The 16,663-nt window shown below is 38.9% G+C and overlaps 1 protein-coding gene across 5 annotated transcripts in view; it reads right to left on the reverse strand.

The window, feature by feature from the left end:
- FAM169A (family with sequence similarity 169 member A) overlaps positions 1–16,663 on the reverse strand; it is a 64,149-nt gene that overhangs the window by 25,049 nt on the left and 22,437 nt on the right. For 4 of the 5 annotated variants that reach the window (XM_088827756.1, XM_055421855.2, XM_055421853.2 and 1 more), the window contains one exon: positions 15,175–15,346. The exons of the other annotated variant lie outside the window; for it this stretch is intronic. In XM_088827756.1, coding sequence (XP_088683882.1) covers positions 15,175–15,346 — 172 coding nt within the window. The remainder of the gene's footprint in view (positions 1–15,174; positions 15,347–16,663) is intronic. 5 annotated transcript variants of the gene reach the window in all.

Consider the following 16,663-nt stretch of genomic DNA (forward strand, 5'->3'; position numbering starts at 1 on the left):
AGTTAGCTATCAGTCAGTATTCTACTCTTTGAGTACTTCAAGTAAAACAATTATTCTCAGTTACATTATTCACATGATTCTGGATACTTATAATGATGTAGTTCAAGAAAGAAACAAAATTCCAGGCAACAAACCTTTCACAAATTAACTTTTACCAATCATGTCATTTGATGAGATGGTCAATACAGTAAGGCTTTTTAAGTTCAACCAAATAATGAATTACTTATTATTAAACTGGAGAACTTCAATAAGTTTTTCAATAATCTCTGCAAGAGGGCATGACAACCCACTCCAGGAATCTTGCCTGGAGAATCGCCATGAACAGAGAAGCCTGGTGGGCTATACAGTCCATGGGGTCACAAAGAGTCAGACACGACTGAGCAACTAAGCACACACACACCAAGACAACTAATTTAAATTCAAAATAGGTAACACACATTGTTATATACTTAGTTCTTAACCGCTGATGTTCAGTTAGGACACTGCTGCTGCTGCTGCTAAGTCGCTTCAGTTGTGTCTGACTCTGTGTGAACCCATAGACGGCAGCCTACCAGGCTCCTCCATCCCTGGGATTCTCCAGGTAAGAACATTGGAGTGGGTTGCCACTTCCTTCTCCAAGGCATGAAAGTAAAAATGTCTTACATAGTGGCTGTAATTAACAATATTGCTTTATATACATTAAATGTATTAAAAAGGTAGATCTCAGGCTTCCCAGGTGGCTCAATGATAAAGAACCCACCTGCCAATGCAGGAGCCACAGGAGACTCGGGTTTGATCCCTGGGTAGGGAAGATCTCCTGGAGGAGGAAAGGGCAACCCACTCCAGTATTCTTGTCTAGAAAATTCCATGGACAGAGGAGCCTGGCAGACTACAGGACATGGAGTAGAAAAGTGTTGGACAGAACCGAGTATGCACACCAAATGTAAAAAAAAAAAAAAAAAAAAAAGGTAGATCTTAAGCATTAGCACCTCAAAAAAGAAAGGAAGGGCTTCTCTGGTGGCTCAGTTTTAAATACATATATGTAAAACCCTGGTCCAGGAAGACCTCATGTGCCATGGAGCAGCTAAGCTCATGTGCCACAACTCTAGCTTGTGCCCTAGAGCCAGGAAGCCACAACTACTTAACCCTGAGCACCCGCGAGCCTGTGCTCGGCAACAAGGGAAGCCACACAATGAGAAGCCTGCACACCACAGCTACAGAGTACCCCTGTTCGCTGCAACTGGAAGAAACCCTGCGTAGCAACAAAGGCACAACACAGACAAAAATAAATAAAATTATATACATACACATATTATATATATAAAAGAAGGAAGAAAGAAAATGGCAACCACGTTAGGCAATTAATATAATGATTATGGTGAATATTTTGCAATGTGTATCAAATCACAACTTCAACTTATTAATTATACTCAATAAATCCAAATACATAAATTTTTATTAGTCTAACGGGTGGCCTCACCAACAAGCTACTGTGACTAGCTTTTTTTAATGCCTTAAAATTAGGGTTCTCTCATAGTAACTACTGCTGCTGTTGCTGCTAAGTCACTTCATTCGTGTCCGACTCTGTGCGACCCCATGGACGGCAGCCCACTAGGCTCCGCCATCCCTGGGATTCTCCAGGCAAGAACACTGGAGTGGGTTGCCATTTCCTTCTCCAACGTGTGAAAGTGAAAAGTGAAAGTGAAGTTGCTCAGTCTTGTCCGACTAGTAGCGACCCCATGGACTGTAGCCCACCAGGCTCCTCTGTCCATGGGATTTTCTAGGCAAGAGTACTGGAGTGGCTTGCCATTGCCTTCTCCGCATAGTAACTACTAGAAGTGATAAATCAAGAGACATTACTTTAAAAGTAACATTAATGCAAAGGACAAAACAAAAATGAGAAGAAAATCCTATCTAGTTCGTAACACTGTCTGAAGTACTCAAGGTCTTCAATCTGATAAAGGGATCTATGAAAACCCCCGCAGCTAACAAAAATCACACTTAATGGTGAAAGACCAGATATTTTTCCCTAAGATTAAGAACAAGATAAAAATGTTAATTCTCACCACTTTTATTCAATATCTTAAGGAGGTAATTAGGCAAGAAAAGGAAATGAAAAGCACCTAGAAAGAAAGAAATAAAATCTTCTTGTATACAGACCTTAAGATTTTCATCTTAAGAAATTCACAAAAAAATTATTAAAACTGATAGTTTATAAAGTTCAGCAAGATTATAGGATAAAAGATCAATATACAAAAATCAATTAAGGACTTCCCTGGCAGTCCGGTGGTTAACACCTCGGGCATCCACTACAGGGTGCGTGGGTTTGATCCCTCATGTGCCTTGCAGAGTGGCCAAAAAAAACTAACTTCAGTTGTATTTCTAGACACCAGCAACGAACAATCTTTAAATGAAATTAAGAAAACAATTCCACTAACAAGAGCATCACCAAATAATAAAATACTCAGGATTAAATTTGGCAAGAGTACAAAATTGAAAACTACAAACATTTAAAGCACCCCACTCCAGTACTCTTGCCTGGAGAATCCCAGGGACAGGGGAGCCTGGTGGGTCCCACAGAGGTAGCACAGAGTCGGACACGACTGAAGAGACTTAGCAGCAGCAGCAGGGACCTCCCTGGTGGTCCAGGGGTTAAGAATTTGTCTGGCAATGCAGAGGACACAGGTTCCATCCCTGGTTAGGGAACACCCCACATGCCACAGAGCAACTAAGGCCATATGCCACAACTACTGAAGCCCACGCACTCTAGAATCCCTGCTCTGCGACGAGAGGCCTGCACACCATGACTAGAGAGCAGCCCCCACTCACCCCAACGAGAGAAAGCCCATGCACAGCAACGAAGAGCCCCGGGGATGCAGTGAAGACCCACCACAGCCAAAACTAAGTAATCAATTTTTCAAAAAACCAAAGGAATTAAAGAACAGTTAAATAACTGGAGAGACATCCCACTGTTCATGATTCAGAAGACAACACTGTTAGGATGTCAACACACCCCAAAATGACCCTAGGTTCAAAATTCCAGCTGGATTTTTTGCAGAAATTGACAAAGTAATCCTAAAACTCATATGGAAATGCAGAAAAACACAAATGACCCAAATAATCTTAACAAAGAAGAACAAAGTTGGAAGACTTCCAATTTAAAGACTTACCATTTTAAAAGTTACAAAGCTACAGTAATCAAGCCAGTGTGGTACTGGCACAAGAATAAATAGCAACCAACAGAAGTTCCAGAAACAAAACCTCTTATTTTTGGTCAACTGATTTTTGACAGGAGTCCCAAGGCATTTCTATGGAAACAGAACAGTCTTTTTAAAATGGATGGGGGTGGGGCAACTGGAAATCCACATATGCAAAAGAATGACGCTGGGCCCCACTCCCCTTCTTCAGACCACATATAAAAATTAACTGCAAATGGAACATTAAACATAACTTAAAGTGCTAAAACTATAAAAATCTTAACATAAAACACAGCAGTAAATCTTCATCACCTTATGTTAGGAAAAGTCTTCTTAGCTATAACACCAAAAGCAAAACTGACACATAAAAAGATAACTGGACTTTATAAAAACTAGTGCTTCAAAGGACAGCAACAAGAAAGTAAAAAGACAATCCACAAAATGAGAGAAAATCCTTTCAAATTATGTATTTGATACGGGACTTCTATCTAGAATATATGAAAAATGCTTACAACTCACTAATAAAAAGACAAATAAAACCCAACTTAAAAATGAGCTAAGGATTTAACAGACATTTCCCCAAAGACATACAAATGGCCAACAGGTATATAAAACATGTTCAATGCCTCAAATCATCAGGGTAACAGCAAATCAAATGAGGTATCATCTCATACGTATCAGGATTGCTACCAGCAAAACAAAAGACAACAAATGCTAACAAGCATATGGAAAACTGAAACCCTTGTATCTATTACTGGGAATGCAAAATGGTGTGGCCACTATGAAAAAAAGCACAGAGGTTCCTCAAAGTATTAAAAACAGAACTATCACAGATCCAGCAATCCCACTCCTGGGTATATATCCAAAATAATGGAAATCAGTATCTCAAAGAGATTAGCAATTCAATGTTCACTGCAGCACTATTAACAATAGCCAAGATGTGGTAACCACCTAAAGGCCCACTGATGAGTGAATGGATAAAGGAAACAGGGAGGGGGTGGTGTGTGTGTGTAGGATACACACAGACAGCTTCAAAAAATGTGAATCCGCAACATACAACAGCACAGAGGAACCCTGAGGACATTATGCTAAGTGGAGCAAGTCAGCCACAGGACAAACGCTGCATGATTCCAATTATATGAGCCATTTTAAACGGTCAAATTCACAGCAGCAGAGAGCAGAACAGTGGGTGTCCAGGGCAGGGTGAGAGGGGACTGGGCAGTTGTCAATGGGTTTAGTTTCAGTGACGCCAAGTTCTAGAGACGTAGTCTACAGTTAAAAATCTGAGAAGATAGTAGATCTTCTGTTAAGTGTTCTTACCACAATACGGTTAAAAAACATATTTTAAGATAGATAATCTAGACAGAAGGGAGATTAGTGGCTTCCAGGAATTCCAAGATAAAGGAAATGAGGAGTGACAGCTAAAGGGTACAGGAATTCTTGAGGTGATGAAGCTATTTTTGAATTAGACAGTACTGATGGTTGCACGACTCTGTGAACATACTGAAAATCACTTAAGGGTAAACGCAATGATGTGAGTTATAATAGGATGGCCCTCAAAAAAATATCATACTGAAAGAACTCAGACTGAAAAAAAAAATGTACTATATGATTCCAATTTATAAAAATCCAAAAAGCAGGCTAATATATAATAATAGACAGCAGATAAGTGTTTCCCTGGGAACAAATTGAGGAAGGAAGGATGGTTACAAATAGGCACAAAGAAACTTTTGGGAATAAAAGATCTGTTTACTATCTTGATTGTAGTGATAGTATCACAGCTCTATCCATAAGTCAAAACATAACAAACTGTAAACTTTCAACATTGTTAACTTTTTGTAAGTCAGTTATACCACAATAAAGCGAGAAGGGAAAAAAAATGAAAAAAAAAAAAAAAAAAAGACAACTCAATTTAAAAATGGGTAAAGGATTTGAACAGATATCCTAGAGAAGACATAATAATGGACCAAACACATGTGCAAAAACGCTCAACATCCTTAGCCATTTAGTAAATGCAAGTCAAAATGACAGTGCCATGCCACTTCACACCTACCATGTTGGCTATAGTCAAGAAGACATAAAAATACCAGACCAACTTACCTGCCTCCTGAGAAACCTGTATGCAGGTCAAGAAGCAACAGTTAGAATCAGACATGGAACAACAGACTGGTTCCAAATAGTACATCAAGGCTGTATATTGTCACCCTGCTTATTTAACTTCTATGCAGCGTACATCATGAGAAACTCTGGGCTAGAAGAAGCACAAGCTGGAATCAAGGTTGCCAGGAGAAATATCAATAACCTCAGATATGCAGATGACACCACCTTATGGGACAAAGTGAAGAACTAAAGAGCCCCTTGATGAAACTGAACGAAGAGAGTGAAAAAGTGGGCTTAAAACCCAACATTCAAAAAACTAAGACCATGGCATCAGGTTCCATCACTTCATGGCAAACAGATGGGGAAACAATGGAAACAGTGACAGACTTTATTTTCTTGGGCTCCAAAATCACTGCAGACAGTGACCGTAGCAATGAAATTAAAAGACACCTGCTCCTTGAAAAAGAGCTATGACAAACCTAGACAGTATTAAAAAGCAGAGACATTACTTTGTAGACAGAGGTCTGCATACTGAAGGCTATGGTTTTTCCAGCAGTCATGTAGGGATGTGAGAGTTGGACCATAAAGAAGGCTGAGCATTGAAGAATTGATGTTTTTGAACTGTGGCATTAGAGAAGACTCCTGAGAGTCTCCTGGACTGCAAGGAGATCAAACCAGTCAATCAACCCTGGAAATCAAACCAGGAAATCAACCCTGAATATTCATTGGAAGGACTGATGCCGAAAAGCTCCATACTTTTGCCACCTACCTGATGCAAAGAGCCAACTCACTAGAAAAGACCCTGATGCCGGGAAAGATTGAAGGCAGGAGGAGAAGGGGGCGACAGAGGACAAGATTGTCGGATGGTATTACCGACTCAATGGATATGAGTTTGAGCAAGCTCTGGGAGATGGTGAAGGCCAGGGAAGCCTGGTGCCCTGCAGGCCATGGGGTCGCAAAGAGTCAGACCCGACGAAGCAAATGAAGGACGACAATGGGTAAATTTTATGGCACGTAAATGAACTGTAATAAAGCTTAAAACTGTAAACGGAACAACAAATTTGTACATGTGACTCTAATAAACTGTTTATAATCAGATTTTTCATATACTCCCCAAACCTGCTCCTTCTCCTGTTTTCTAATTTTTCAGTAAATCTCATCATCATTCCACCAGGGGCTCAGAGCAAAACCTGAGATCTCATCCTTAACTTTTCCTTCACAACCCACACATAATCCATCAGAAACACTGCAGCAATGACTTCATAATTTATCTTAATTATGAAGACTTCTACCCCTTTCTTCACCTCTCACCAGAGTTTCCTGCAACAGCTTAACTAACTTCACTCTTAACCCAGATATCTCTCTTTCTGGTTTTCCAAACAACACAGCTACTTTTATAGAAGGCTAACCAGATTGTGTTACTCCCATGCTCAAAATCCTCCACCAGATTCCTATCACCCAGAATGAAATTCAGACCTCTAAAAAACCTCTTCTCTTGAAACTTCAAGAGAAGTTCTTCCCTCGTTGTTCCCTCACTTCTTTCAGATGTGCTTGCTCTGACCAGTCTATTTAAACAGTACCTCTATTTAAAATAGTACCCCCTCAACACACTCTCTATTCTTTTAATCTACTTTTTCTTCATAGCACCCAAGAGCATATCATCTATTTGTCTATCCATTGCTATCTCCTCCTCTTAAATGTACGTTCCATGAGGACAGAGTTTGCAAACATTTTACTACTATCTCTCAGTTTCTGCTTCTTGCTCTTTCTCCTATTCGACCTCCTCCCCTTTCCCCTCTCCTTTCCTATCAATATAGCAAATACAAAGAACTTCTGAGTAAATGAATAAATGTTCACAATACCATTCAGGATCTATGCATCAAATTCAAGAACAGCTGTTCTGTCACCATTGAATGACTCTCTCTTTTCATGGAATCACCATTTCTTCTTTGTCTGACCGGGAATTTGTCTCTTCTCGCCTTCATAAAACCTGGCTTAATACCTTATGAAGCCATCAGTGTGTGACCGTCTGCACAGACACACAGCATACAGTGAATCCTAAAGAAATAATGCTGTCAGATATCTCTACATGAGACCCTGTCATATACTACTAGAGGAGTATTCTCATCATAGTCTTCATGCTTCACAAGTGAGCTGTTATCATAAACCGAATCTGGAAAGCTTAACATTAAAAAGTTTCATTCTTAAATAACAAAGCCACAGAGTTGTTTCTGGGTAGTGGATGGCTTTCTGATTCACAGTCCTTCAGTTACTTATTGTTACCTCACAAACCATCCCCAAACGTACTGGCTTAAAACAAAATTTGTAATTTCGTTATTTATTACAAGTCTCATACGGTGTTAGGTGGGCCACTGGTACAGCTAAAGGTCCAAATGCCTCTATTCACAGCAGTAGTTACCGGGCAGCTAACTGGAATTGCAGCTGGGCTGGCCAGCCGGGCACCTCACTGCAATGTAGTTAAAGACCTTGACGCTGGCAAAGACTGAAGGCAGGAGGAGAAGGGGACAACAGAGGACAAGATGGTTGGATGGCATCAAAGACTCAATGGACATGAATTTGAGCAAGCTCCGGGATATGGTGAAGGACAGGGAAGCCTGTAGTCCATGGGGTCCCCAAGAGTCAGACATGCCTGAGCAACTGAGCAACAATATATACCATCAATAGTTATTATTTTATATCACATTTTTGTTATTCTTCAAAAAATCTTGAAACAGAAGGGCCAGAAATCTAAATTTTAGTGAACAGAAAGTGAGTGACCTGTCCAAAAAAGGAGGTAAGATCATAGCTGCAGCTCCAAGTAAAAAGAAGTTAGAAAGTTGGAACAAAAGCTAATAGCAAACAAAGAGAGAAAAAAACACTTCCACTAAATATTACTTCAAATGGAAATTTCAAAAACCAAAAATACATCTCCTGATATCGATCATAAATAAATCCCTTTGGAAGCAAGTTAACAAACTGATTTTAAAGGTGTTGATTAGATTGTGCTTCCCTCATATGCTTCTTATGTTTTTCCAAAACATAAGTCTTCAAACTGGATCAAGATTCACAGTTGAAGCCAAATAAGTATTTCCAAAATAACACTTGTCTTCAAATTTTTTCCCGTCTACACTAAAATGTGATATCTGATTTATACACATTTACTATCTTTCTTGACAAAGGACAGTTAACAAAACTTTCACTGAATTAACAAGTGGTTTTGTTTCATTTTTCATGCCTGTATGAGATTTTTTTCCTGAACCGTTTTCTAGGTTAGTACAGCCTTTAATACATGGACCTGATCAGCACAGGCCCTGTGAGGTCTAGAAACTTCAGCGAGTTTTGTGGTAGACACCGAGTAGACTCTGGGAATAGTCCTTTTGATGGTGCGCACTTTCAACTCTGCATCAGTTTCACACATGCACTGTCAGCGCACAACAGTCCTCTAAGACTTGTTGGGGAAAACACACACACACTATCCATCCCCCAGAAACAAGCACTTTGATCTTTTTCAGTGTTTAAAGTTATTTTCAGTTATTATATACTATATATTATATATATAACATTATATCATATATATATAATATAGTATTTTCAGTTATTCTAAATAACTTACTACTTCTTGATTTTTCCATTTTAGGCATGATACTGACTTCCCAGTAGAGAAGATGAGAATTAGCTTTTATATATTAACACATTCACACACCTTCCTCCCAATACAGCAGTGACAAAATGAGATGGTTAGATAGTGTCATCAACTCAATGGACATGAATCTGAGCAAACTCCAGGAGACAGTGAAGGACAGGGGAGCCTGACATGCTGCAGTCCACGAGGAGGCAAAGAGTCAGACACGACTGAGGGACTGAACAACAACAATTCCCACTATACCACAGCCACACATCCTATACACTCCTTGTCCTATTACCTCCATATAGTAATGTATAATTTTGGCTAGACCAATCTTCAGCAATTACATTATGCATACACACACACATACACTTTTGATAACTGAGCCATGTGGTATATCAGGATTGTTTTCCTATCCTGAATTGCTTTTTGATACACCTTAACAATGGTTTCAGTTCAGTTCAGTCGCTCAGTGGTGTCCGACTCTCCGCGACCCCACTCATTAATCAGTGTTTACTTCTAACTTATCCCTCAAGAAAGTCTCCCTTAACTTTATAAAACTCATCTTGATAAGTGCAAACACATCAGGTATGCCGTATTTTTTAATAAATGACCCAGAGTTTCCTGACCTACTACAACCTAGATTAGTCACTCTCTAGAAAAGTGCTGTCCAAAAGAATTTTCTGCAATGATGGACATGTTCTGTATCTCTTCTCTTCAGTGTGGTAGCCACATGCAGTTACGGGACACTTACACTATGGCTAGTATGACTGAGAAACAATTTTCAGTTTTATTTCATCTTAACTAATTTCCATTTAAATAGCTACATAAAGCTAATGGCTACCAATCGGGAGAGAAGCCCTAGAATGATCAGAGCTGTGACTTGGGGATATTTCTCTCCTTCATTTCCTAATCTCTTTTTTGATTTCCTTCCTTAACAGAGCATAAATTCTAGCTTCCTGAAAAATGATGCATGAGAGATTAAAAAAATTTTTTTAATTAACTATGTAGAAATTTCCTTCTCTCTCATATTTCATTTATAATCTGGGTATAGAATTACATTGAAAATCACATTCTCCCAATATCTTAAAGGCATTATTCCACTTAAGAATATTCAGTGTTGCTACTGAAAAATCTAAATCATTCTGATTCTTGATCCTATGTATAAATCCCCCTCTCTGTGGAGTCTCACAGAATCTTTTTTCTATCCAAGATATTCTGAAATTTCACAACAATCTACCTCCAGTATGGGCCTATTTTAATTCACTGTGACAGCTGTTCAAAGGGCCTTTTTAACTCGGACATGCATGTTCTAGAATTCTGAGATGTTTTCTTGAACTACTGGATTGGTGATTCCCTCCCCTCCAGTTCCTCTGTTCTCTCCTTCTGAAACATCTGTTCTTCAGATTGTTCTGCTAATTTTATCTCTCCTTTCTATTTTCCTTCATTTAGGAGTTTTTGTTGCTGTGACTGCTCGCCTTAATAATCAGCATCATCTTCCTTATGTTGTGCTCTATGGACATTCTCTTTTTTTACGCAAACTACTTATTTATGGTTGCACTGGGGCTTTGCTGCTGTGCACAGGCAACAGTTGCGGTGAGTGGGGGCTACTCTTTGCTGCAGTGCACTGGCTTCTCACTGAGCCAGCTTCTCTTGCTGCAGAGCACAGACTCTAGGCACACAGGGCTTCAGGAGCTGAGCACACTGACTTAGTAGTTGAGGGTCTCGGGCTTAGTTACTCCGAGGCATGCGGAATCTTCCCGGACGACGATCTCTTAGTTAACACAGTGTCTGCCAGGATGCTCTACATAAATTTACTGTTTCCTTTTCTTTGGCCATGAGGCATGTGGGATCTTAGCTCCCTGACCAGAGATTGAACCCATGTCCCCTGTGCTGGAAGGCAGATTCTTATCCACTATACCAGCAGCAAAGTCTTGGGCATTTTTTTAATACATATTGTTCTCATTCCATGAATGTAACAACTACTCTTACATTCAAAAACTATTAAGAGTTGTTTTGTTTTTACATCATGTGTCTCTTCCAGACTGGTTTTATTCTGTTTTTATTTTGATCTCCATCATATTAGTGACTTGTCCTAACTAAGCTATTTGTTCATAGTTAAGAATGAGACATTAAGAAGTTACCTAGTGTCCATGGTGGAGATTGCTGACAATGAGCTGGGCCCTTTCCCAGGGGAGCTATTTAAACTGGCGTTTTTAGAATATTTTTTTCTCTTGGACAAGTCAAATTCCTCAAAGGAAACTTTTTTGTTCATGTAACCATTAAATAATTTTGAAACACATAACATGTATTCACACAACTTTTAGTTCAGTTCAGTTGCTTGGTCATGTCCGACTCTTTGCGACCCCATGAACTGCGGCACACCAGGCCTCCCTTTCTCTCGGAGTTTACCCAAACTCATGTCCACCGAGTCGGTGATGCCATCCAGCCTCTGTCGTCCCCTTCTCCTCCTGCCCCCAATCTCTCCCAGCATCAGGGTCTTTTCCAATGAGTCAACTCTTCACATGAGGTGGCCAAAGTTTTGGTAACACCTAAAATTTCCATCATAAGTTTCAATTATAAAGACTACAATTTTTAGCAAGACTTCCCTGGTGGCTCAGATGGTAAAATATCTGCCTACAATGAGGGAGACCCGGGTTTGATCCCTGGGTCGGGAAGATCCTCTGGAGAAGGAAATGGCAACCCACTCCAGTACTCTTGCCTGTAAAATCCCATGGACAGAACAGCCTGGTAGGCTACAGTCCATGGGGTCGCAAAGAGTCAGACACAACTGAGTGACTTCACTTTTAACAACTATTTATCTTAAAAGTAATTTCAGACTTAGCAAAAAGTTTCAAAAATATGCAGAGTTCCCACACACCCTTCATCCAAATGCTCCTAATGTTAACATCTTACATAGCCAGAATACTATTATCAAAACCAGGACGTCAACACTGATAAAAGACTATCAGCCAAACTGCAGACCTTATTCAACTTCCACCAGTTTGTCTGCTAATACCCTTTTTCTGTTTCAGAATCCAATCCAAGATTCCATACGGTATTTAGTTTCATGTCTCCTAAACTCTGGTCTTTGATTCCTCCACCTTTCCTTGTCTTTCATCATCTTTATACTTTTGGAGGTTACTGATCAGTTACTTTGTAAAATAACCTCCAATTTGGCTTTATCTAATGTTTTCTCATAATAAAATTGAGATTATGCATTTTGGGCAAAAACAGTACAGAAAAGATGTGATGTCCTTCTCAGCATACCATACTGGGGTCTCTAATAGTGATGTGTTTTATTCTTGGTAATGTTAACCATAATCTATTAATTAACACGGTGTCTGCCAGGATTCTCTATATAAATTTACTGTGTTTCCTTTTTGGTTTTTGGCCTTAGGACATGTGGGGGATCTTAGTTCCCTGAGTATTGAACCCACGTCCCCTGTAGTGAAAGTGTGGAGTTTTAACCACTGGACTGCCAGGGAAGTCGCCCCATTCCTTCTCAAATAAACAATATTGATTAAAGAAAAAAACTGTGTCATTACTCTTTTAAATGTATCAAATGGACCCTAAAAACTATTAATTTGATTTGATTACTGTCATCATACATTGAACAAACTGTTCCTTGCTACAGAACTATTAACAGTAAAAAAGTTTACATCGTTCCTCTCCACCCTGCCTTCTATTATATTTATTCTACACACTGTGATCTTGATGTACTATATTTTTATGTTTGGGTTATATATTGATTATCTAATCATTCTCCTCTGTAAATACATACCTGTATATAAATATAAATTTTTAAAATTTCTTGTGACCATAACGTTCTAAGTACCAGTTCAAAAGTAATTCTGAGTTTTCATTATAATTAATATTAGTATATGATGGATCAAAACACAAGTATATTATACATTTGGGAAATTACTCAGCAGAAAATAAAATTTTACTGAAAACATCTCTTAATGAAACACATAGAGCTTACCTTTTTCTTTTCAGTTTATGAGTCCATGAACAAATATTATTTACTACCAAAACACAACAAGCATTAATTCTGTTCCTTTTATTTTTATAGATAATAATGCTTAATAACCACAGGAGGGACCAGAAAATCTTATCACAGTGATGTTACTCAGCTCTGCAAGCTCCCTTTAGAGTTATGTATCAGATATTATATAGTGATCTACTGTTAAAAACTATTTTTAATGATCTGACATCTACCTAACCCAAAAGATAAACACACTATAAATCCCTCGTGATAGTTTCTTTATTTCAGGACCCCCAAAATTATATATTTTCTTGAACTTCATTTCCTGTAATTAGATTTGACCTTATAAACAAAGTCTCCTCTTATATGTCAATGTAATTTTTATGTTCCTACCAATAACCCTATATATTGATTTGCATTTTATTTAAAAATCATAAATAATAAGATGATTATTATTATTAACAGACTTTTATTCAACTACAAATGTATTTAATAAAGACTTTATCTTTTTGCTACTGGTAGTTTTTTTCTGATACATATCAATACATTACGAACAGTTCTATCACAAAGTGTTTGTCTTTGTCCTGGCCAATTTTTTAAAATCATTTGGGTTTCTTTTGTAGAAAACTACTTCCAGACTGAATTAGATGGTTACAGGTTCAAAGGCTAGCATAAGCACATCTAAGTCCTTTGTTCTTTGGCTGATGAGAGCCAGAGCTTAAAGCAGAAAAAGACAAACAAACAGGCCGTAAGGCAGTTAGCAGGGAAGAATGGAAGGTGCTAAGAGGGGCAGCTAAGAGTAGTGCTTGGAAGCAGGAGCATATAAAACTGAGTTAAATGCCAGAAACAGAAAACAGAAGCCAGGTCCCAAAGCAGGGAGGAGCCCCAAATACGCATCAAAGAGGGACCAACGCCTGGAATCAAGTACTGATCAGAGATACTAAGAGGGGAATGCTGTGCCCTGTATTAACTGTGTGTCTTTCATCTACAGATGCTCTAAATGAAAAAGCATAAACTCTTAGGTACTTCAAATGTCTATAAGCTAGTTTCAAGTAGGAAACCCTGCTGTAGCCAGTGTGAGCAGCAACAAGCCTCTAATTCCCATAGGAATTATCTTGTATAAAATAAAGCACATAGTAATTGAACCATACTCCAGCCTCAAATGTATGAAAACATTTTAAACCAATAAAGTGATGTCTTTATGCAATGCAGCACTAGGCTTCCACTAAACAAACATCATTATTCTGCCTCTAAATGATGGTATCTTTCTGGAGTTACACAATTATTGGTTCTGCTTCAAATTACTTATTTACTACACCAAACCATTTAAAACTAAGATCACAGTTTTCTTTATTCTTGAGAAAAAGTGGCATCCCTTTCATTGACTATGTATACTAATTCTCATCATAAATGTCCACTAATTGTATGATTAAGGTATTATTAGTCACAACTGTCCTTCAAGTCAGCAGGGAATTTGGTAAGATCTTTAAAGGGCATTTGATCACAAGAGCAAATTTGGCAAGTCTGAAATATAAAAAAGACAGAAAAATAATGTGAGCATTCTCTGTGAAAGGTCTTTTGGCCTAGGTGCAGAGCAAGGCTACCTTTGTTACATGGCGGTTGTCAGGTGTGGAGCATGTATGCACATGGACCAAGCAGGTTTGATTTTTCTGGCTCCGGCAGCTCTAGGGAACTAAATGAACAGGAGAACAAATACACAGAGCAAGATGAAGCTGCTCTAGTCTTTCAGGAACAGGGTGGAGCTGGGTCCTGGGATCAGAAATCCAAACTTGACTGAAGATGTCAAAGCTGCCTGGATTCTCTAAATATATTAAAGCACTTTGTTTTTCATGGTAATTAGCAAAGCTGCCTTTAATCTATCAGGCTGAATCAGCTAAAACTAGAAGAGAAAGGCTATGCATCTGGTCCACTGGTAGAAAGGGGCTTTGAAAAAAGTCGGTAATAGTGACAGCAACAGGAATCGAAGTAGAACAAGGACCTTTAAATAAACGGAAGGAAATGAGAGGAAAAGAAGACAAATTTGAGCCTCAACATACAACTTTCTTCACATATGTGGTGAAATTTTCCTGTCAAATGTTTAATCTTTTTTTCAAGACTTTCCTAACAATCCTCACTTACATAGAATCAAAGCACTCACAAGAAATACTGAGTAAAATCATCTCAATTTGTACTTTAGATACTAATTTAAAAGGGACATTGATATAGGTGGGGTCCAGAAAGTGAGTTTACATAATATATATTTTAAATAACTTTTAAAGACTCACCTGTAGGCTTAACTGAATAAAACCCAATGGCCTCTCCTTTCTTCCACAGAATCTTAGCATAATCAGTACTGCTATGACACAGGAATGGGATCTCATTCCTCTCCATTTCCTGCTTTCTATAAATAATTCGATTCAGAACATACAGAACCACTCTCTCCCCAAGAGTTCTCACCTACAAAGAGAGTCAGACACCAGGCACAACAGTTACAATGCGCATCAGTTGAGGGATGCAATTTACCTCACTCCCTGCTTCTGTATCTTTCACTGAATACATTCAAAATGACTTGTAAACCATTCTATTATCACAAAGATGAGACCAAGTCATTCACACCAAGAACAATCCATTTCTATGGATACAAATTATGCATGAAGTAATGCCTCTCAGCAAAATTCTAAAACAGGCAAGCAGGTTTCCAATATACCAATGCCCAGCATCTCCACTTTAGCAGTTAGGGTTCTCTTCTGGCTTCCAACCGCCCAGATCCCAGGTCTCCCCAAACTCTAACTGCAGTCCGCAATATCTCTAGTGCGTCAACTCTTTCCACCCATTCCAGACTACACAAAAAAAAAAAAAAAAGGAAAGAAAATAAAAGGGACAAAAGCTTAGTGTTACCCTGAAGACTTTAAAAACAATCATCTCATTTAATGAGGAAAGCCATAATTATGATCTTGGAAAAGGCATCTTTCTCATCTTTTCCAGGTAAAATAGTCATTTAACAGTCATGTGTTTGTTATGCAACTCTCAGGAATACCTGTCTCCCCTCACACACATACACACACACCCCTCCACCAGACCAGATGGGCAATGACGGTGGCACCAGGGCAGTCTGATGAAAACAAAACTTGGGTCAATCACAGAATGATAACAGAACCTCAACTCCTGCAGCAGGGCTACACAGTCACAGGGACCCCCTCATCAACTGCCTGACACGGAACAGTGGGGGTTTCCCCACAGATACCTGTCACTGCTGAAAACAAGAGTCTACACGCCCGCTCCAACTTTCCTTAAAGAAAAACAAGACTGTCTAATTAGGGGAAGGGAGAGAAAAAAGCACTAGGCACACACACACTACTACCAAAAACCCCCCTGGAAAGAGATTTCCAATACCAAACACCACAGGAAATGACCACGCTCACCAGCTTATAAGGCAACCCATGCCTTCCTTGAACAACTCTGACCAGCATGAAATTCCTCCTCACACTGAGCTGAAATCTCTTTCCCCAAAACTATACTTTGCTTGATATTCTGGACCACAGTCTACCAATATTTGAAAACAGCCATTATATTCTCCTAAATTTCCAATCAAAGCTGAATGCAGAAAAAGACTAATCTGATTTCAGGTACTCCTGCCATTCCAGTCTTATCCCTTGAAATGGCTTCAGATCCCTAATGTCTTTCTGCATGTCAGCGGATACACCTACTACAAATATAAACTGAAGATACTGATAAGATAATGGGGCTTTTCAGTATAAACTTAAGGTTTTTATT

This window comes from Moschus berezovskii, chromosome 18 (genome assembly GCF_049115385.1).
Source record: "Moschus berezovskii isolate FMDL1 chromosome 18, NW_MosBer_1.0, whole genome shotgun sequence".
NCBI lineage: Eukaryota > Metazoa > Chordata > Mammalia > Artiodactyla > Moschidae > Moschus > Moschus berezovskii.